Consider the following 21,948-nt stretch of genomic DNA (forward strand, 5'->3'; position numbering starts at 1 on the left):
GGACAGTCCGTGTGCGCGCGCCTCCACACCAAGGGCGTGGTTCATGCTACACATAAGACGCACGCAACATTTAAGCTTTTTAAATGGACGTCAAGGCAATGACAATTAATTCATTCAGCCATTCATAATAAACATGACATTTTTTTGTTATTGCGGCTGAAATGAGTTTTCCTCAGAATTTGTGTTTTTAATTATGTTGATAGCCATTAGCATTTATTTATTTGTTTGATTGTGTATTTTGCATTGAACGGACAAAATTGGTTGATTTTGAATTAATTTTAGGAAGACACCCTAAAGAACAAATTCATATTATATAGAAAAAAATGGTCCCCTTTATTGATTTTTTTCGGAATTGTAATGATTACTTTGCCTTTTGACATTCGAGTCTTGCATATCCCCATGCTCTGAGGAGGGTGGGAGAGATGTTTTTTTTTTTTTTTAAACTGATTGGTATTAGAGTACTATTTATTTACCTCTTTGCTTTATGGATAAAGTGTAGTTACAAAGGATTTAATTTTGTGAATTCCGAGGAACCATACCACCAGAAGCACTGGATTTAAATCTCGTTCATAAAATGGCCCTGCGACGCTCTCATTTGATGTATTTGTACTGTCAGAGTTGGCTAAAACATAAGTATTCAACAGTGAGCAGGTTATTCGGGGTTGTACCGTGTGAATGAACGGGTGGGATGACCCGGTGTTTTAGCACCGTCTGCTGGAGGACATCAAGCAGGACTTCTCATGGGCTTATTTAGCACCGGCGAGCCACGCTTCCTTAGCAACAGGCTGATGTAAACATTACATTGACCAACATAAAAAGAAAAATAAATACAAGTGCGGCTCGATACTGGAGAGTTGATATGTCCTCACTGTTGAAAGGTATGTTTACAATTGACCGGCATCACGCAGCTGTTAAACTTTATGTTGGAAAGACGTTGTCTGTTGGGTTTGTTAGTTCTAAATCATGGAGTGTGAAGGAATTTGACTTGGTCGGTCTGTGTCTGGACTATAAAGCCGGACATACTCCAACTGAATGCATTTAACAGTTATACAATTAGCAAAACATTATGAGAATGTCTATTTTTGTGTGAAATATTGTGCATTTTAATATGTAATGAAAAGGTTTTTGCAGCATAGGCGTTTGAAACTGTATCAACTCCGCCCTCTTCAAATAGAAATGCAGATTCGTTTTATTATACTGTTTAGTAAATACAATTTTAATGTTGAGTAAACAATTAGTGACTATTTTTCCATTTGTTGAAAAATACTGTTTTTAAGGAGATCATGACACAGAATGAAAAGCAGAGTCTAACTGGAGATGAAGAAATTATAAAAGAGCTGGTGAGTTGTATTTTGTGTGATGCTTAATTTACTTGCATTTAGTAGGTTGTCTAAAGTTTGATTAATCAATATTAGCTTCAACTGTAGGAAGTTCATGCACAATTTGCTCTAAAGGTTTTGTTTTCTATGTGCTGGTCAGCGCTGATGTTTATCTGGGTTTGTTCTCTGTTTATTCCCTCAGTGTGTGTCTAATGGACTCTGCCATGAGAGGGTCTGTCAGGAGGGGAGTAGTGAAACGGTTCTGGAGATGTTTTTCTCTGGGTTCCCGCGCATGGTGGGACTCTCTCTCTTCCCCAGACTGTCCAGACTCACTATTGTCGGCCAAAGCATCAGCTCAATCCAGGACCTGGAGTTTTGTCCACTCCTCAAAGAATTATGGGTAGTGGAGTGCAAACTCACTGTAAGTTACTGAAAAGTGTTTGAAATATTGTCATTATATTTCTGGAAATGTTTAATGTTGTTTCATGTAGACTTTAGTGTGAGCACAATTTTTTTTAGCGTAATATTACTTAATAAAAAGTTTATTTTGACTTATCTGTTATTGCTTGTGTGTTGTAGGAAATCTCAGGCCTGCATAACTGTGTGCATCTGCTAAAGTTATATCTGTATGACAACAACATCCAACAGATCACAAATCTAGAAATGTTGGTTGACCTTCAGGTTCTGTGGCTTAATAAAAACCAGATCTCTGACATACAGGTAGCCTATTTATGTGTGGAGATACTGTATATAGAATTTCAAAGTATAATGTGTTTTACACCTTGATTTAAAGGGACTGAATTCACTTGTAAACCTTGAGGAGTTGAATCTGGCTGATAATGCTATAGAGAGTCTTGGTAGGTTCATTGTAAAACACCACATTTTGGTATTGTAGCATTTCATTTGAATATTATAATAGAATACACCTAGACATTCAAAATATGTTGCTGAATACTCTAACATTTAACATTTTTATCTTTGAGGTCATAGCCTGGATCCTAACATCAATCTCCAAAATCTTAACCTCTCAGGGAACAAAATCAGTTCCTTCAAGGTATGAGAAATATAACATCATTCAACCTGCCATTTTAATGATCTGTATCTTAATCACTTGTATTTTCTAATCTTTGCTACTCATGCAACCCTACTATTATTGCTTATACTTACATTTTTAATATCCTTTTTTAATAAAAGGTGCGGTCGCATGTTCTGTTTCTTGGCAAAATTTTGCAGGCAAAATTCATTCATTTCAATAGGAATAAGATTGGGAGTTTCCAGATTTCACTCATCTTCAGATTCCCCACGAAGATTCCCCATGCTTACCAATAGAAAGCTGCTTGGTATGAAAGTGACTTTATGAATCGCTTTATGGATGCAAGTGATGCATCCTCTCATAGGATAATGAACATGCAGTCTCATCAATAATAATGAGACATTGATGTACTATGGTACAAGAAAACTTCACATCCTGTGACATTGACATTAAAGGGATAGCTCACACAAAAATGAAAATTCTGTCAGTGTTTACTCACCCTCATGTTGCTCCAACCCCGTAAGACCTTCGTTCATCTTCGGAACACAAATTAAGATATTTTTTGATGAAATCTGAGAGCTGGATCACTCCTCCATAGGCTTCTTAAGGGTTTAAACTTGTTCCCCGAAAAGTTATTAAAGACATTGTTAAAATAGTCCGAGTGACTACAGTGGCTCAAAGTTTATCAAGCGACGAGAATACTTTTTGTGCGCAAAAAAAACTAAAAATAACTTTATTCAACTATTAATTTCCTTCTCTGTGGGCCTCGAGTGAGTTCACTAGTGTAACAGCGTAAGCTTCTGTTGTTGTACGTCACACGCATCACACACATGACATGACCAGCGTCGGCCAATAGTGAGCCTACGTGTGACGTAGCTCTACACTATCACACTACGTTAACTGACTAGAGGCCCACAGAGAAGGAAATGAATAGTTGAAATAAAGTCGTTATTTTTGTTTGTTTTTGCGCTCAAAAAGTATTCTCGTCGCTTGATAAACTTAATATTGAGCCACTGTAGTCACTTGGACTATTTTAACAATGTCTTTAATGACTTTTCGGGGCCGGCAATTTTCAATCCCTTAGAAGCCTATGGAGGAGTGATCCAGCTCTCAGATTCAATCAAAAATATCTTAATTTGTATTCCGAAGATGAACGAAGGTCTTACGGGGTTGGAACAACATGAGCGTGAGTAAATACTGACAGAACTTTCATTTTTGGGTGAACTAACCCTTTAAGATGAATTTAAACTTGAACGGATAGACACATTGTCTTCTTTGATGTTAAACACACATAACTCTGTTAAAATCTCAGAAAATGCTTCACGAATAATCATAAACTTTGGTTTTGCTGCAAGCATTAATTATACCTATAATCACGTGGCTCGGAGTGTATCTATTATCTTTCCAAAGAATTCCAACTAATGACCTTTCTGTGGTTTACAATAAAATAGGCAATAAATCCTACACCCACAGCACACATTCTGGCAGTGAGTTTTCAATGGGCAAGTAGTGTACCACTCACATTTTCTGTAAAAATTCCATTTTCATGAGTTTTCTCTTATCAGGTTTTTGAATGCTCTTTGTGTAGAGCCCATTTTGTGTTTTCTGTTTGTTTGTTTGTGTCGGAGATTACAGCGTAATAATTTCCTTCTGGCCGTCACACCGTTATTACTGCAGGCCTGTGTCAGCAGGCCATTATTGCATCCTCCTTCTCCTGCTCACTATAGATCTGATTACTGTTATTTCTGTGCATACTCCTTACTTTCTCATCTACCCTTGAAAGACCTGATCATTTCAGGAATGACAAGATTCAAGCTTTTGCTTTTCAGTTCATATCATTATTGTAATGTGACATCTCTGCCCAAGCAGTTTTAATCTGTCTCTCCTTTTTCCATCTGTCTCCCGGAAGAAGAAGCACTTTTTCAATAACACATAAATAATTTCGTTTTCAAATGGTGTGGAGTCTGAACGGGGTGTGCATCTCTAAATGGGAGCCTTTGGTTTTTTTTGTGTGAGTCATGATTGAAAGCTTCTCTGTATGTCTGACGGTCCTGCACAGCTCTTTCTGTCTAACACACACAGAATCATGACACAAGCCGAAAAGTGTTTGCATGGTGCTTTTTGTGCTGTTCATCTGTGGGTTAATTGTTCAGATGAACTGTCTTCAGGCTCATTTGAGGGTTTTTTTCTCTAATGGGAAACTAATGCACTTCCATTTAATGTCCAACATGAAGCAACATTTTTAATTTGTGTAGGCGAAAGTTGTTTCCTAATATTTCAGAAATATTAATACCAAAATAACAATAACAAACAGCATTTATACATTCGTGCAAAATATGCCAGCATGATGCTACCGTGTTTTGGGTGGTTGCCAGTTACAAAGATATTCTGAAGGATATTTAGGACATTGCTATATGGATTGCTAAGGTGTTTGTGTGGATGCTAGATAGTTTCTTACTTGCTCAAGTCAAAAATGCCAAGACAAGGCATTCTGATCCATAAATACAGCTCAGGTCTCTCCTTCCAGGATCAACAAAGATGTTGATACATGTTGTACACTTTCACCATAAGGTTCTAGGGGTTTTTTTCAGCTTATTTATCATCCACCTGGTAAAAATCGCAAGTTGGATCACACTTAAAGATATCATTTACGCCCATAGTGTAGTCAAATATACTTTGAGTATGAGTGATAAAAGTGATGCTTGACAACTAAACATAAGTAAAAAATATATGGTTTACTCACTTATTGTAGAATGTCAGAATTTTAATAAATAGTCCTGATCCCTGAAAGAAACACATATAATATGTGAAATTATTTTTTTTCCTTATAGGAACTGACCCATTTGACTCGGCTGCAACGACTGACACACCTGAGTCTGAAGGACCCTCAGTCTATTCCAAACCCGCTGTGTCTGCTCTATAATTACTACATACATGTCATATATCACATGCCACACCTGCAGTGCCTGGACACGTATGACGTATCCAGTAAACATCTCAAAGACTTTGCAGAGGTAAGAGAATGTGTATTTTATGCATCTGAAAATGTATCTTGTTTGTTTCGGGTTGACCAAAGAGATGAGAATTATGGGAATGTGTATCAGTCTACAGTCATGAAGAAAATGATGTATTACACCATGCGGGTACGTTATGCACAAAGACAGTTTGATGATCTCAAAGCCAAGCTCAATCAGCAGAGGAGAGACCAGACACAACTACCAGAGGAGAGAATACGAGTGCTAGCACACATGCTCAGAACTGTAAGTATATACTGTATGCAGACAGGGACTATGCATCCCTAAATTAAGACATCCTCAAATCCATATTCACCTTCTAGGCACAAATTTGTCCCCAAACTATAGATGAGTGTTTACATTTACTCTCTTTGAGCAGCTAGAGTTTGAGCTGTGCCTTGTTCAGCGTTCTGGGAAGAAGTCAGAAGAACCTGAAGACTTGACCTCTGACCTTCATCATGACCATAGTCATGAGCAGAGACTGCAGCACAAGCTGGATGCTCTTAAAGACAGACTGAAATTCTGGGAAGGGCGTTTGGAGGAGTGAGTGTGCATCTTTCTATAAGTGATTACTGTGTGCAAGATTATTTTTAGGTTTTGCATGTTTTGTTTTGTTTTCACAGGATAGTGTCATGTCACCAGCGTGATGTAGCTGTGGCCTCAAATAGAAAGGAGATGATGATGCACTTCCTGCTGTTGGAGCTGGAAACCGTGGGGAACATTCGCTTTGAGGAAGGAAATAGCAGCGAACCTTGGTACCACATATATGTATACAAGATCTGTTGTATAAACACACAACATGCAGGATTTCTGATCTACACTGTTTTCTGCTTCCTCTCTCAGGTTCACGTCTTGTTATGATCTTTTGCTATCTCGTTTTTGTGTGTGGGATTATAAACCTCAGCACATCACTGGCATTAAGATCAATCAAATTATCCGGATTCATAACCGTGCCCTGCGGCAACGCTTTCAGGACAAAGTGGAGTCTCTGTTTTGCAGACAGGAGTCTTCACCCTTCTCACAGTGAGTCAGTCAGATGCTATAGTCTCACAGATCCTGACTTTTTACAATTTTTAAAGTCTTTGTATCTTATTTGAGCCCAAAACACCCACTTAGATTGGAAGAGGCAGTCTGACTTGCATGTAAAATCACATGTCAAATCACACAGCTAAGTCAGATTTGAACTTTGTCTTATGTACTTAGTTTAGTTTAGTATGCATCAATAATAACATGTGCATGTCACATATAGATATTTGGCCCAAATATTTTTTAGAGCCTTTGAGATTTTTTTGCATTGTCACATCAATTTTATCAAAATCAAATTCTTGTTATCACAATTAAGCATAGCCTATTTTCATGTAATACTTTGTCCCTAATTAAAAAATTTAATTTATTAAAAAAAAAAATATATATATATATATATATATATACAGTGTGTCTACATGCAAACACACACACACACACACACACACACATGTATGCTTTATGATTTTTTTTTTGTTCTAAAATGTTGTCTTACTTTTATATTCATGAATTTAAAAAATCAATTCATATTCATATTCATATTAAAAAATGCATATTCATATAGAATTTTAATTGCATGAGATATGGTTCACAATGTCTGTGGAAGAGATTATCTGTATATATCATTTGTACATATCATTATTATCTGTACGTATCATTATTTATCATTATCTGATTTATCATTTGTGTATGTGTGTGTGACAGGAACTATAAACGCAGCATGGAGTATCTGTTCTACGTGCCTGATCCAGAACATTCCTGTGAAAGTGATGAGATACTACAAATCCCAGAAAAGGGCTTTAAAACTGCTGATGCATATAAGGTACAAAACTCATAAAGCTCAGTGAGGAGTGGTTATGAGTTTCTGATGTTTGTAATGTTTTTAAATCTTGAACATAGATGTGTGTTTCTTGCCTTCAGGCATTAGGCAGAGAGAGAGCCGTCCCCCTCTCTAACAGTGTGAGTGTATCCGATCGGCTGAGAATGACATTCATGCAAAGGAAGAGCTGCTCAACATCAGAAAGAAGCCCTGCAGACCGTCTTCCCTACAGACATGGTCTGGATTTTCATTCACAACCACTCATTTCTGCACTATTAATGGCACCAAACAATAATTCGAAAATAATGATTGTATCCCTTATTTGGACAAGCATGTTGCTCTTGTCCCAAACACAATCCAGTCAGGCCAATGAAAAAAAAAATTGTAGTGGCAAAAAAATTATACAAAGCAATTAATTTATAATTCAATAGTAAATTATATGCACTGTAAAAAGTTTTCTAAAGAAGTCTCTTCTGCCTCAAATATTATTACAATTTAAAACAACTGTTTTCCATTTTAATGTATTTTAAAATGTAAAGGATTTCTGTGTCAAGAGCTGAATTTCCAGCTGGTTTGGTGCTCAACAAACATTTCTTATTATTATCAATGTTGAAAACAGTTGTTCAGCTTAATATTTTGTGTGGAAACCATACTTAAGTTAAAACAGAACAGCATTTGATGAAACTGATATCTTTTGTAACACTAAACTGATTAAATTTAAATTAATTTCTCTAAAAAAAAAAAAATTTCAACGGTCGGTAGTGTACATACATGATGAATAATAAATTTAAATGCATTTACTTTTGTGCATGTATATGTTTGTAGGTCAGTTTATCATTTCTAAAGTGTTCCTGGGCCGCAGTGCTGCAGTGAAGGAGGGTCTCCCAATTGATTGTGATCATTACCCCAAAGCAAACTCTGTTTATCTCAGTATCAGCTCTAAACAGCAAAAGCAAACTGCACAAACAGGTGAGTTGGAGTGTGTGTACCCATCAGAGAAAAGTGTCTTCAGGAAAGCGGTGACCAAAGCAGCAATGTGTGTGTTTTTGTTCATCAGACATGCTGTGTCCCTCCAGCCTGCCAGACAGGTGCGACTGTAGACAGCAGCAGAGACTGTGGTACATTTTTGACCATGAAATGGTTATACCAGAGTACCTTGTGGACTTTGAATACGTATCACAGGTATATGTGTTATAGTGACACGACATCCACCGTTATGTCCTTCAGAATGCGATTATCCAGTAATCAAACCATCTTTATATTATGGCATCTTTTTCTAGGACACAACCAAGCCTTCACTAGGCTCCCAATCCAGTTCTGATAGATCCTCTGGTGATTCTCCACCTGTGCCCCGTGCTGAGCTGGACCTGGATGAGGAGGCATTAAATATGCAACCCACCCTGAAGCCAAATCCTAAAATGCTCAGCCTAGAAGAGAAATCCATACTGACAGTGGCCAGAGCAAACATCCTCAGTCAGATCACAGTGAGATTTACAATACCTAACACACATAAAACCCATGTGTTTGTAGAATGAGTTGTTCAGTTAGTGACGTCTATCATAAGACTTTATTCAATGACCAGTGGTGGATCCTGACAGTATAGCAATTTTGTTGACTTGTTTCCTGTCATACAGGTGCTGAATCTTCATGGCAACAGTCTGAATAAACTGCCTGAGATTTCCCAACTCACGGCTCTGAAGCATCTGACCCTTAGCTTCAACGAGTTCACTCATCTGAACGATATTTCACACATGGTGATGAGATCATCCTATTAATCACTAAACCAAGCAGAATGATCTATTGAAACTGATGGCAAATCTTCCGCCCTCATGCGAAATTCCTTATGGCTTGTATTTCTATTGAAATAACTGAATTTCTCCAGCAAAATCACCTTTCACTTTTGATTAATCACCATTTTATCACCTGTCATAAAAAAACAACAACCTCTTTTCATGTTATAATCAATTAAATCAATAATATGAAGTCCTGTGCTATTTTTTTTTTCTCAGAGAATATGAAGCAAAGAGAGTTTTGACTTTCATTGTCCCTTTGTCTTTCTCTCAATCCTTTAGCCAAATCTGGAGTCTCTGGATGTTAGTTTTAATCATATTTCCTCTTTGGTGGGACTGCGTGGACTTGGTCGGCTCATAGAACTGGATCTTCGCTGGAATCTGTTGACCCGAGTCAGAGATGACATGAACGTTTTGCGGAACCACGCCCCGGCCCTGCTTCGACTGGACACACGGCACAATCCTTGGCACAGGGTATGACACGGCACAATCCTTGCTCTGTTCTGTGATGCACATTAGTGACTCTCCTGTTTGAACTGGTTCATCAAAATCAACGAATCTTTTTCCGAGTCAATTTGTTAATTTCGTTCGTTGAATGAACCAAATGACTTGAAAAAAGATTCAATCATTTTGATGAACGAGTTCGAACAGGAGAGTCACGAACCTGGATCACAGAACAAAGCAAGGCGAGCATTTGAACTTATAAACCTTAAACTTCGTTATTTATTTTTTAAATGAGCGATCGCTTCGCTTGATACGACCCTTATTCATCGTCTGGAATCGTTTAAAGCCATTTGAACAGTTTGCAGTTTGCACTGAAACTGTCTTTTGGACCTTGAACCATTTGGTTCCCATTGAAGTCCATTATATGGAGAAAAAATTTTGATGGAATGTTTTCATCAAAAACCTTAATTTCTTTTCGACTGAAGAAAGATTTACATGGATATCTTGGATGACATGGGGGTGAGTAAATTATCAGCAAAAGTTTTTTTAAAAGTGAACTACTCCTTTAAAATAGAGTAGTTACTTTAACCATATTTCACAATATTATTGCTTGTCCTACAACCTTGGTAAGCATAATAGACATCTTTCAAGAACATCACCAACCAAGTTGAATATGTCTTGCTGACATGGTGTGAAATATTTAATTTATGTAATGTTTACATATAAATGTGAATATAAATACATTTCACTTGTGTGTTGCAGAATGAGTGTGTGCGTATGCTGGTTCTCGGCCGACTAAAGACTCTCACTCATTTGGATGATGTTTTTGTGATGGAGGAAGAAGCGGCTACTGCTGTACAAGTGGTTGCCCGGTCTAGAATCAACCAAGTATGTATATACTGGACATTATGATTTCGTGAGCTTAGAATTATAAGGTTCTATCTCTACTTTTGCTCGAAATTGAGTTTTTGACATAATCTGATCCATTAGGTGTTTAATAATGCCTGTGTGGTGTTATTTTTGTAAAAAAAAAAAAAAAAAGATTAATAGATAAACCTATAATAGAAGATTATACTACATAACAGTTTTGCCAGCTGGGATGTAAAAACTTTGATGCTCAATATCTCAGAACTACCCTAAACAGAGATAGAACCTTATAATTCTAAGCTCACGTAATGTTAAAATTTTGTCCACATTTGTTCTGGAATGTGTGTGTGTGTGTGTGTGTGTGTGAGCAGGCATCTCTGATGACCCACTCTCGGACTGACAGTGAACGTCCCCGCAGTCTGAGTTTGCTCTCTACAGCACACCTGCTCACACAGATCAACCCGTCTCCATGGAAACTCTCGCAAGAGCTTGAGTCAGGCTGGACCTCCAAAGTATGACATATATAAACTCAGATTCTCTCATCCTCTCTCTCACATACAGTACACTCTTTTAAAAAGGGATAAATTGGTTAAAATGAAAACTGAAACTGTCATGTTTACCCACCCACATATCATTCCAAACCTGTATGACTTTGTTCAATGCACTACTTTTGTGGGGGTTTTTTTTCTTCTTCCTTTTTTTCATTTTCGGTGCTAAATAGCCCCACTTCCCATTTATTTCCATTATGTGGAAATAAACACTCTAGACATCTTCCTTTTTGTTCAACAGAAGAAAGAAAGTCATATGGGTTCAAGATGACATGAGGGTGAGTAAGTGATGACAGAATTTTTGGGTGAACCATCACTTTAACTGATATACTTTGCCCTTTGGCATCAGATCACAGCGCTGAATCTTGATGGCCAGCAGTTGACCCGGATCAGTAATTTAGACCGGCTGGTGAATCTACGCTGGGCTTCTTTTGACAATAATGAACTAACCCGAATTGAGGGATTGAAACACTGCATACTACTGGAAGAACTTTCCCTTAACAACAACAGTATTAGTAGACTTGAAGGTATCAGAAGACTCTATCTCTCTCTGTTTCTTTTACTGTACAATTTATTTATATAAAACCAAGGACAAAGCTATGTAATATAACCTTAATTAGTTCACCGTACTCTTTTTTTCTGCGTTCATAGCTGCTCTTGTTTGTTTGCAGGTTTGTCTGCAATGCATCGTCTGACGCGTCTGAGCATTAATAATAACAACCTACAGTGTTTAGACGGGGATGTGCTAGACCGGCTACCAAACCTTCACTTCCTGTCTGTTGAGAACAACATCATCTCTTCTCTACATGGACTCCAAAGGTCACGGTCCTTATTCGAGCTGTATGTCGGCAACAATGACATCAGCACCACCCGAGACATATACCACTTAAAGGTCAGGAGATTTGAATATCATTTTGTGCAATTAATGAATTTTTCAAAGCATTCATTCAATACACCTGATGATGAGAATCTATCAACAGTGTAATGTGCTGTATGTGGGGGAATGTTGAAGGGAATAGAGTGAGAGTGTGGTGGTGATGCAATGTCTGTTTCTTTCAGGCACTGTCTAGTTTAATTATTCTGGATCTGTATGGGAATCCCCTAGTGTGCAAACTGGAGAACTACCGGATATACATGGTTTTCCATCTGCCATCACTCAAAGCTCTGGATGGGGTAGCCGTGGTAAAAATATATGATGCTTCTGTATGCATAATGTTTGTTTTCATAAGTATGTACACTTTAAAATGCTTTAAAGGAACAGTTCACTCCCCAAAATATGGAGTCATCATTTACTGTCAACCATCTCATCTTGGTCCAAACTCCTAAATGAAACATTTTGCAGAATACCTGAGCTGCATTTTTCCATACAATGAAAGTTAAAAGGGACAGAAATACAATAAAACTGTAACATTGGGAAATGTTACTACAGTTAATACTTTTATAGTGTAATTTATTCCTGTGATGGCAAAGTTGAATTCTGAATATTGACCCCAAAATTTCTAGCGGTAGTGTAAGTTTTTTAAATGCAAACATATGTGTCTGTTTAGGAAACGTGTGAATCAGAAACTGCTAAAGACGTGTTTGAAGGGCGACTCAATGCAGATATGGTGGCCGAGAAACTAGGCCATACTAACTACAGGGAACTGTCAGAGCTCAACCTGCTGTCCAGCTCAGTCAGGTTCATTTCAACTCTCACTATAAGGCTTCTGTCAGAATTACGCCAACATACCAAAACTGGATTTTTTGGGATTTACTCTTTATGTTTTCTGTTTTTCTGTGTGTTTTAGGATGGTCGATCTCGTTCCCTCTGATTTGTTCGTTAATTTACGCAGTATTAATCTAGACGGCAATAACCTCACCTCATTCAGCGGTCTGATCTTCCTGGCCAACATTAAGGTATGTATGTGTTTAGGATAGAGATGCACTGATGTCTATCTTCGTCTAGTATAGTATAATAACATTATTATATACTAACAGCCACTGTGCATCTATGTACACATACATGCATGTTGATGTGTTTGTGTATGTGGTCTCTGCAGGTGTTGTCTCTGAACTATAACCACGTCGAGTCAATTCTGCCTCGTCAAAAAGTTCAGAGTTACATGAGCAACAAGCAGATTCTCCATCATAAAGTCAGTTCCAGTGGATATGGGCAGCAGAACAGAAGGCCCAGCAGGTACACATACACAACATCACTCCATTGCAATCCATTAGTGTCATATACTGTAGTTTCTTGTCTAACCACTAGAGAGCGCCACAGTTACATTTAATAAAAGATTCTCAGACCCGTCTCTGGTTCAGCACCAGCCAAAGCGAGATAGGTAGCTGCAGGACGGAGTGATTGGTGGGCCACGTCCCACCCTATCTTTCAGCACTCCCCCCTACCTTTCGTCACGCCTATTGACTTTATGCCCAGCTGCACTACTTCCTGAACTTCAGCCAGCTCCTTGTTTCCTGTCTGCCATTATTGGCCAAATTGATTAATTCAGGTGTGTCTGATTATTGTTGCAATGACTACTGAGGTCAAGCACACCTGAATTAATCAATTTGACCAATAATGGCAGACAGGAAACAAGGAGCTGGCTGAAGTTCAGGAAGTAGTGCAGCTGGGCATAAAGCCCATTATTACCCTGACCTGCAGATACCCTCACTTAGCCAAATCACAAATACAGATTTGAAGTTATCAGATGCCATGCCGCACTGAATCCCACCTGTATAATCTTATCCATAGGCGATTCTAGGATTTGATCTTCAGGGGGCTTAGCCCAATGTGAGTTGGCCTATGTGTAGCAAGAGACCATTGCCTGAGAAGTGCCTCTTCGTAAACTGCCATCACTATATTACTATATAGTAAGTGTTATGGCTGTCTCATATACCACAACATAAAAGAGGCAAACAACAAATGCTTTTACAATAAACCAATTCATTTACAAACCAAGCAAACAATTATTAAACGATCAAAAGAAAGCGAACAAACCAAGCAAACAATTATTGAACGATTGAAAACCGACGTCTAGGCAAAAAAGGAAAACCCACGTGTGATTACTAAATAAACAATCTCTGGCACTAAAAATAAACACGGCAAATAAAAGATTTAGGAGCAAAATATGTACAAATAAGAAAAATGGGAGAGAAGTGAGAGAGCTCTCACTTGAAGTCACCCAGGTCTTTATAATGACACCGTATTATAAATTAATAGGATTGAATGCACCTCCTGTTGCCCAACTAACGTCTGCACTGTAGCCGAGCCAGCAGGGGCAAAACAGGCAGGCGTAACATAAGTCAAAAGTTCCCTACCAGTAGCCTATTTAAATTAGTACCAAGTCAATACAACATTTTTATAAGTTCTATAATGATACTGTCTAAAATACAGAAAATTGTCATCATACCATTACTAAAAACCAAAAACCAAATATATGGACTAAGGGCAAAAAACTAAGGTTTCTTTTTCTCCTGACCTGGCCTGGTTAAATGATTAACATTATTAACATGAAATAGAAGGTAAACGAGAGTCCTTTCACTTTAAGACCTAATGGATAAAGCCATTATATTGGGACACATCCAATATTTGCTTTACTGTTTTCTTTAACTTAAGACATAACTGACTGTGTTGACATGGCTACTTGTCAAGACAGGCATTTTGACATAATTTTGTGTGTAGGCTACTCACACTCTGTCTTTCTGTGAGAAAAACGGTCCATCACAGCGTGCAAGTACCCAATGAAGTTACTTTCAAGGCTTCTTGTGCTTGAATGGCTTAAATCACTTGAATGTTCAAACTGATAAGTCTTAAAGGTCCCGTTTTATGCCCCTTTTCACAAGATGTAATATAAGTCTCTGATGTCCCCAGAATGTGTATTTGAGGTTTCAGCTCAAAATACCCAACAGATCATGTTTAAATTGTCATTTTTTTGGCTCAGAAAAACGCACTGTTTTATTAACGCACCTTTTGAAATGTCTCACTTCTTTCTTCCTTCTCTGTATTTGTAGGGAGGAATTAACTGGTGATAATCTGGAGCCTCTGATGTCCAGTTTAGAGGTTTTGCATTTAGGTCATAATGGCATATCCAACCTGATCAATCTTCAGATCAGCCGATTGACTAACGTCAGAGCACTGTTCCTACAAGGTATTCACAACCTCTCCTGTATAGCTTTTTCTATCTGTCTGTCTGTCTAAACTGACAGAGTAAAGACTGTAAAGTTAAACTGGAAAAGTTAAATTGTGATAATATTTCACAATATACCATTTTACTGTGCCTTTTATCAAATAAATGCAACCTTGGTAAGCATACAGGGGACTTAATATTACCAAGCCTAAACTTCAGAATGGTAAGGTATGTGTATTCTTTGTATCTATGTATGTATCTTCTCTCTTTCTAAGGGAATGATATCAGTCAGGTGGAAGGATTGGATGGTTTGCGAAGACTACGTGAGTTGGTTCTGGATCGAAATCGAATTAAATCTTTGAGTGAGAACTCATTCAGTGAACAGGGAGTTCTTCTGGATTTGCACCTGGCAGAGAATCGCATCCGTGAACTGAATCACTTGCACCCTCTCAAAGGGCTCCAGAGGCTGTTCTTAGACATGAACAAAATACAGGTACACAATAAACATCTACACAAAGTTACAGCTGTGACCGTAATGCTCCACAAATTACCTTTTGTTTATAATTTAACCATTTGTAAAAACCTTGCTAACCACGAAAACATTAAGTCATGGCATATTTCTAGGTGGTGGTTTAGTTGACATTCATAAGTTAGACAGAAATCTCTGTCAGATATAGTTAATCTTATGATAGGTAAATGTATTGTATTAGCAGGATATATTTAAGTATCGTAGATCTGTGTTACACATAATTTCATTAGCAGCTAATGTACAGTAGTAGCCTATCTATCAGGAAACTTAGGAACACTGTTACTCTCAACCCCACTAAGAATGTGTGTGTAGGTTTGAGTGCTTATTATTCACCTCTCCATTCCCATCTATCTGTATGTGTGTGGCTGCAGTTTTACCATAATTACTAAATTACAGTAATTCAGTCACTTAGTGTGTTTGTATTAGTGCTGTTAGGCCCTGCGAGAGCTCTGCCTTTCGCCTGCCCCTGAATATAGAGTAATTACAGACAGCCATTATTACTGCACCAGCACAGCAGCCCAAGGGGACAATTAAGCAGTATTTACATTGATTGAAGGTCAGAGGTGTGTGTAGGTTTGTTTGTGTGTGTTTTTGAGACTCACTGATCTTTTATTCACCTCCCCATTTCTTCATCTCTGACATGGCATGTTAACAAAAATCTTTAATTTGATGTTGCTTGTGTCCTGCCCATTTCCTAAAGTCCATTGTTCAGTCTCCTCTGTATATGATTAACATGACAAAAACTAAAACTTTTGAAATATTTTAGATTAAAAAGCACTGATATACGACATTTAATAATTTCAATTGACAAACATTCATGCGTGAAAGACAAAGGGAAAATTAAGAATGCAGGATAAATTAAGGATAAATCTGCAAAAAAACAAAAAACATTTTTTTTAATTTAGAATGAACAACTAATAAAAAATATCAAGTGGTGTAACCATCAAGTAAAAAGTTATTTTTTAAAAAAGCACACACACACACTCATACATGAGTGTGTATGTCTTAATCACTTCTTACTTTTCAAAATGGACTAATATATTTAATTCATTTGGACATTTTCTTTAATGTCTACCCCTTTAACTCTACCCCTTCCAAGCTAAATTTTGAATTCCCAAAGAAAGCATATGCTCTGCCTATCCACAGGTTTTTGCACAGACCGAGGACAAAACTAATGAATAAATTTCTACACGGACACGGTACAATCTACAATGGTCCAAACGATGGCACTAAACACAAATGTGACCAGACCTCAAACAGAGGAAAAGGAGGAATGAATGAAAGGACAAGCCGAATGAATGAAATAATGATAAACGCCTGTGCTGATTAAATTAATTACAATGACAACAAAAGATTGGCGGGAAACTTAACAAAGGAACACATGTGACTGAAAATAACAAACTAAATGTCCATGAAAACAGAAACTAACTGAACATAATTGTGACCCCACCTCCACCCCAAATCCTGTAGAATTTAAAGGGTTTATCTCTAGTCTTACGGCAGTGGAAAAGGAATAAAGCCCTTAACAACAGTTATCCACTGAGACACAGATGGGGTCAGTTATTCATTGTAACAAAATACATTTGCGGGCCGAATGTAACAATATTTGCAAGAGACGATCACCCTTAAAGGAGAAGTTCACTTTTAAAAATACTTTTGCTGATAATTTCCTCAACCCCATGTCATCCAAGATATCCATGTCATTCTTTCTTTAGTTGAAAAGAAATTAAGGTTTTTGATGAAAACATTCCAGGATTTTTCTCCATATAATGGACTTCAATGCGAACCAAACGGTTCAAGGTCCAAAAGACAGTTTCAGTGCAAACTGTTCAAAGGGCTTTTAACGATTCCACACTGTAAAAAAAATATATATATATTTTCATGATTTGTAATCACAAAATTTTTTCATTTGTCAAATCAACTTAAATAATTTTTTTTAGCTCTTGTCCAAACTCGTTCATCAAAATGAACAAATCTTTTCCCGAGTCAATTCGTTCATTTCGTTCGTTGAATGAACCAAATGATACGAAAAAAGATTCGTTCATTTTGCTAAACGAGTTTGAACAGGAGAGTCACGAACGTGCATCACAGAACAGAGCAAGGCAACCATTTGAGCTTATAAAACTTAAACTTCGCTTGATAAGACCCTTATTCATCGTCTGGAATCGTTTAAAGCCCTTTGAACATTAAAGCCCTTTGAACAACGTTGAAGCCCTTTGGTCTTTTGGACCATGAACTGTTTGGTTACCAGTAAAGTCCATTATATGGAGAAAAATCCTGGAATGTTTACATCAAAAACCTTAATTTCTTTTCAACTGAAGAAAGAATGACATGGATATCTTGGATGACATGGGGGTGAGTAAATTATCAGCACAAGTTTTTTTAAAAGTGAACTACTCCTTTAAAACCATGTGGAGTTCCTGAGTAACAGAGTTCCCAACAAACAGATCTTAGGCCCTAAGTATAAAGACAAGAAGAAAAAAAAACATTCACTTCTAGACAAACCCCTGCCCAGAATTGCTGGACCTTACATGTATGCCAACCTCCACATTTTAATCATATTATTAAGAATGATGTTGCCTTTGATTAAAACAGACAACTTTGTGGATAACATGCATAGTAAGTTGCGAAGAAGGTTTGAACCAATACTTGCTGCTCCTGAACTGACCCAGGTCGAGTTTGGATTGTCTAGATGCCATTTCAGTATATTTTAGTTGAGCAGATAATTGATATAATTCAAATAAGTGAGCTGCCAAACCTCCAAATCTGCTAGGGAGTGAGAGAAAGCTAAATCTAAGTCTAGGCCTTTATGTTCCATTAAATAAAGTTATAACTGAACCGTGTAGTTGTCTCAAAACTCTATCAGGAAGCAAAATGGGAAGCATCTGGAAGAGCTTAAACAGACATGGTGTGTTCATCTCAACAAGGTGCCCTAACGGTAAATTGAACCATCTATCCAGATGATTAATCTGTGCTTTGATAGTTGGGGTAAAATGTAATTTTTAAAGGCAATCCAAATTAGGAGAAATCTTTATACCCTATATGTAAACCCAGAAGGAGACCACCTAAACAGCAATTACACTTCCAAGCCCAAAGAGTGAGAGTCATTTAACGGTATAGCCTCCGATTTTGCTAAATTGATCTTATATCCAGAGAAGGCACTAAATTCAAAGATCCAATCTGTTAACTTTGTTTGGGAACAGATTTTATTGGTCTTTCTCCCTAAGGAGATACCTTTAATATCAGAGTCTTTTCTGATGGCAATTGCTAATGACTCAATAGCCAGTACAAATATTCAATTTATTTAATATTAGTTGAATGTGGGGAGTGGTGATGGCGCAGTGGACAAGACACATGCCTTTGGTGTGAGAGACCCGGGTTTGAATCCACTGTGAGACACCAATGTGTCCCTAAGCAAGACACAGTTGCTCCAGAGGCGTGCAACCTCTGACATATATAGCAATTGTAAGTCGCTTTGGATAAAAGCGTCAGCTAAATGAATAAATGTAAATGTATTCCTGTGTTGGCAAAGGTGAATTTTTAGCATCATTACTCCAGTCTTTAGTGTCACATGATCTTTCAGAATCAGAGTCAATTTAATTTTTGTTGTTGTAAAGTAAATGTATATCAAAAGCATCATAAGAACTAATTTGTCTTTTGTTTGTGTTCCAGGATATTTCAGAACTAGAGAAACTGGAGGCACTCCCTTCTCTTTTTGAACTGTCTGTAGTGGGCAACCCAGTGAGTCTGTAACACACACACACACACACACACACAAACAAACAATGCTCTAGATCAAGAGATTTCAAACTGAGCTCTTGGCTGAACTGCAGACACCATGATTACAGACAAATCCACCCTCTCTCTCTCTCTCGTTCTCACTCCCACACACAAACACACACACACACACACAATACAAAACATATCATGCCTTCTCTGGTTATGAATAAATGCGTTCTGTGTTCCGGGCGTGGCAGAACTTCCCTTTAAAGTTGGCATGAAACAGAAGTTGGGATAGTCATTTCTTTCCTATTGTGTCCTATATCGAACTAGAAATAATGTAGAATTGGGCCTTGATTTTGTCCATCAAGAATTGATTGGATTGTGTGATGGTTGTGGTTTGTTGTCTTGCCTTAGTTCTCACCGAAAAACACATCACCAGAGAAGAAAAGAGATGTTACTTCAAGAGGGAAGTTATTTAGAATAAAGATCATGAGGGAAGGTCCACAAATTAAATAAATAATAATGATGTGCACGGATAAATCATTTATCATATACTGCATAAAAAAGAACTGTCAATTTTTCTTTGTGACTTTAATTAGGCATAGTCTGCACTACCACATAGCAGATGTGTGTTTTGTTTTGCAGGTGGCACGGCGATCCCTGCACAGGCCTCCAGTGGTACTGTATCTGTCCAAACTGCAGGTTCTGGATGGCATTACCGTCACAATGGAGGAACGAACCAGAGCAGAGCTTTTAAATAATGAAGCACAGGTACCTCACATTTACTATAGATCGACTGAATGGATCAAATACAACTTATACTGCAGATAAAGACAGTTACTTTGGGCACGTTTGTAGGGTTCTAGTTCAGGTGGAGAAATGACATTACCTGGTTTGGTACCGTTGGCAACCAGAACGGCTCCTTTAAGAGGTACAGGAATACACACACTAATACCTGATCAACAGGATGACACACACGATACCAGCAGATGTAAGTATACAGCATACAGACACACACCAAAGGCTAAACACAAACACTCACCATGTATAGATTTTTGTGTGTGTTCAGATAAGAAGCAGAGAGCAGTTGTCTCTCTCATGCGCGGAGTTCAGAGTGACATTAACTTCAGGCAGATCAGAGGATCTTCCAGCCACTACATGACAGCACTGCAGCAGACCGGTTTCAGGGTTCTCTCTACTTTCCCTAAAGCTGATCCTGAGAGCAGGTCTTTACACACACACACATACTCAAGGGTCATTATGTGGTGTTGAAGGATAAAGGGGTGTAATAATCATTCATATTCTTCACAGGTATATGTGTCAGAGTGGACCCAGGCCTCCTCCTCCTCCTCTGTAACAACAGAGCTTTAGAGACACACTATGTGTGTCATGTTTCCCCTTTGGCCTTGTGTGTTGTTGTTCATTGAGGTTCACACATATTTTCCTCGATCTTTGGATTTTAAATGGGACTTAAATTCCCAATATGTTTATTTGTTTGGAATTATGTCAATGTCAAAGGCATTAAATATATTTTTTTTCTATTCGAGTCACTAATTGGTGTCTTTTATTTTAAAGGAGTAGTTCACTTTAAAAAAAAAACCTTTTGCTGATAATTTACTCACCCCCATGTCATCCAAGATATCCATGTCTTTCTTTCTTTAGTCGAAAAGAAATTAAGGTTTTTGATGAAAACATTCCAGGATTTTTCTCCATATGATGGACTTCAATGGAAACCAAAAGGTTCAAGGTCTAAAAGATAGTTTCAGTGCAAACTGTTCAAAGGGCTTTAAACGATTCCAGACGATGAATAAGGGTCTTATTAAGCGAAACGATCGCTCATTTAAAAGCTCAAGTTTAAGTTTGATAAGCTCAAAATGCTCGACATGCTCTGTTCTGTGATGCGCGTTTGTGACTCCTACTCGATTTTGTTCATCAAAATGAACAAATCTTTTCCCCGAGTCAACTCATTTCGTCGTTGAATGAACTAAATGACACAAAAAAAGATTTGTTCATATTGATAAACGAGTTCGAACAGGAGAGTCATGAACGTGCATCAAAGAACAGATGCAAGGTGAGCATTTGAGCTTATAAAACGTAAACTTTTTTATTTATTTTTGAAATGAGCTATTGTTTCGCTAGATAAGACCCTTATTCATCGTCTGGTGTCATTTAATTTTATCGTCATTGCCTTTGAAGCTGCACTGAAACTGTCATTTGGACCTTGAACCGTTTGGTTCCCATTGAAGTCAATTATATGGAGAAAAAGCCAGGAATGTTTTCATCAAAAACCTTAATTTCCTTTCGACTGAAGAAAGAAAGACATGGACATCTTGAATGACATGGGGGTGAGTAAAGTATCAGCAAAAGTTTTTTTTAAAAGTGAACTACTCCTTTAAGTCCTTGCCTACAAAATTCTCTATACGGTTCGTTTTTAATTTATTAGATTTTTTATTTTTATTTTAATAATGGTAATACTTTATTTTGATACTCCACGTTAGACATTAAACTAACTATAAGTACCGGTAACTATATATATATATATATATATATATATATATAATTATATTTTATATATTATATATATTATAATATATTATGGCTGGTTTTTGTGAGTTTAACTGATTCACAGACTCAGTGAACCAGTGGAACTCAGTAGCACATTTAAAATATTAAAACACCATAAAATTAAAATTTTAATATTTGTGATCAATATTATTTTTTATAAATATTAA

General features: G+C 37.4%; 1 protein-coding gene across 6 annotated transcripts; it reads left to right on the plus strand.

Moving 5' to 3' along the window:
- Positions 1 to 52: 52 nt before the first annotated feature.
- lrrc9 (leucine rich repeat containing 9) lies at positions 53 to 20,762 on the plus strand. Of its 6 annotated transcripts, none has more exons than XM_039671844.2 (33): positions 53 to 878; positions 1,278 to 1,340; positions 1,522 to 1,740; positions 1,899 to 2,039; positions 2,113 to 2,176; positions 2,303 to 2,373; positions 5,184 to 5,366; positions 5,457 to 5,612; positions 5,743 to 5,909; positions 5,990 to 6,121; positions 6,210 to 6,389; positions 7,095 to 7,212; positions 7,311 to 7,446; positions 8,035 to 8,178; positions 8,267 to 8,391; positions 8,490 to 8,693; positions 8,844 to 8,963; positions 9,282 to 9,473; positions 10,206 to 10,331; positions 10,682 to 10,822; positions 11,208 to 11,385; positions 11,530 to 11,750; positions 11,918 to 12,040; positions 12,406 to 12,536; positions 12,646 to 12,754; positions 12,898 to 13,034; positions 14,849 to 14,985; positions 15,240 to 15,457; positions 19,166 to 19,234; positions 19,862 to 19,987; positions 20,075 to 20,207; positions 20,286 to 20,442; positions 20,528 to 20,762. In XM_039671844.2, the coding sequence occupies exons 2-33, from the start codon at positions 1,284 to 1,286 to the stop codon at positions 20,571 to 20,573; spliced, it is 4,461 nt and encodes a 1,486-aa protein (XP_039527778.2). In that variant the 5' UTR covers positions 53 to 878; positions 1,278 to 1,283; the 3' UTR covers positions 20,574 to 20,762. The 6 variants fall into 6 exon arrangements, with proteins under 6 accessions (XP_039527778.2, XP_039527779.2, XP_039527775.2 ...); XM_039671845.2 differs by having other exon boundaries at positions 5,746 to 5,909; XM_039671841.2 differs by having other exon boundaries at positions 20,075 to 20,442.
- The last annotated feature ends 1,186 nt before the right edge of the window (positions 20,763 to 21,948 follow it).

This window comes from Pimephales promelas, chromosome 11 (genome assembly GCF_988280905.1).
Source record: "Pimephales promelas chromosome 11, fPimPro1.hap1.1, whole genome shotgun sequence".
In the NCBI taxonomy this organism is placed as follows: Eukaryota; Metazoa; Chordata; class Actinopteri; order Cypriniformes; family Leuciscidae; genus Pimephales; species Pimephales promelas.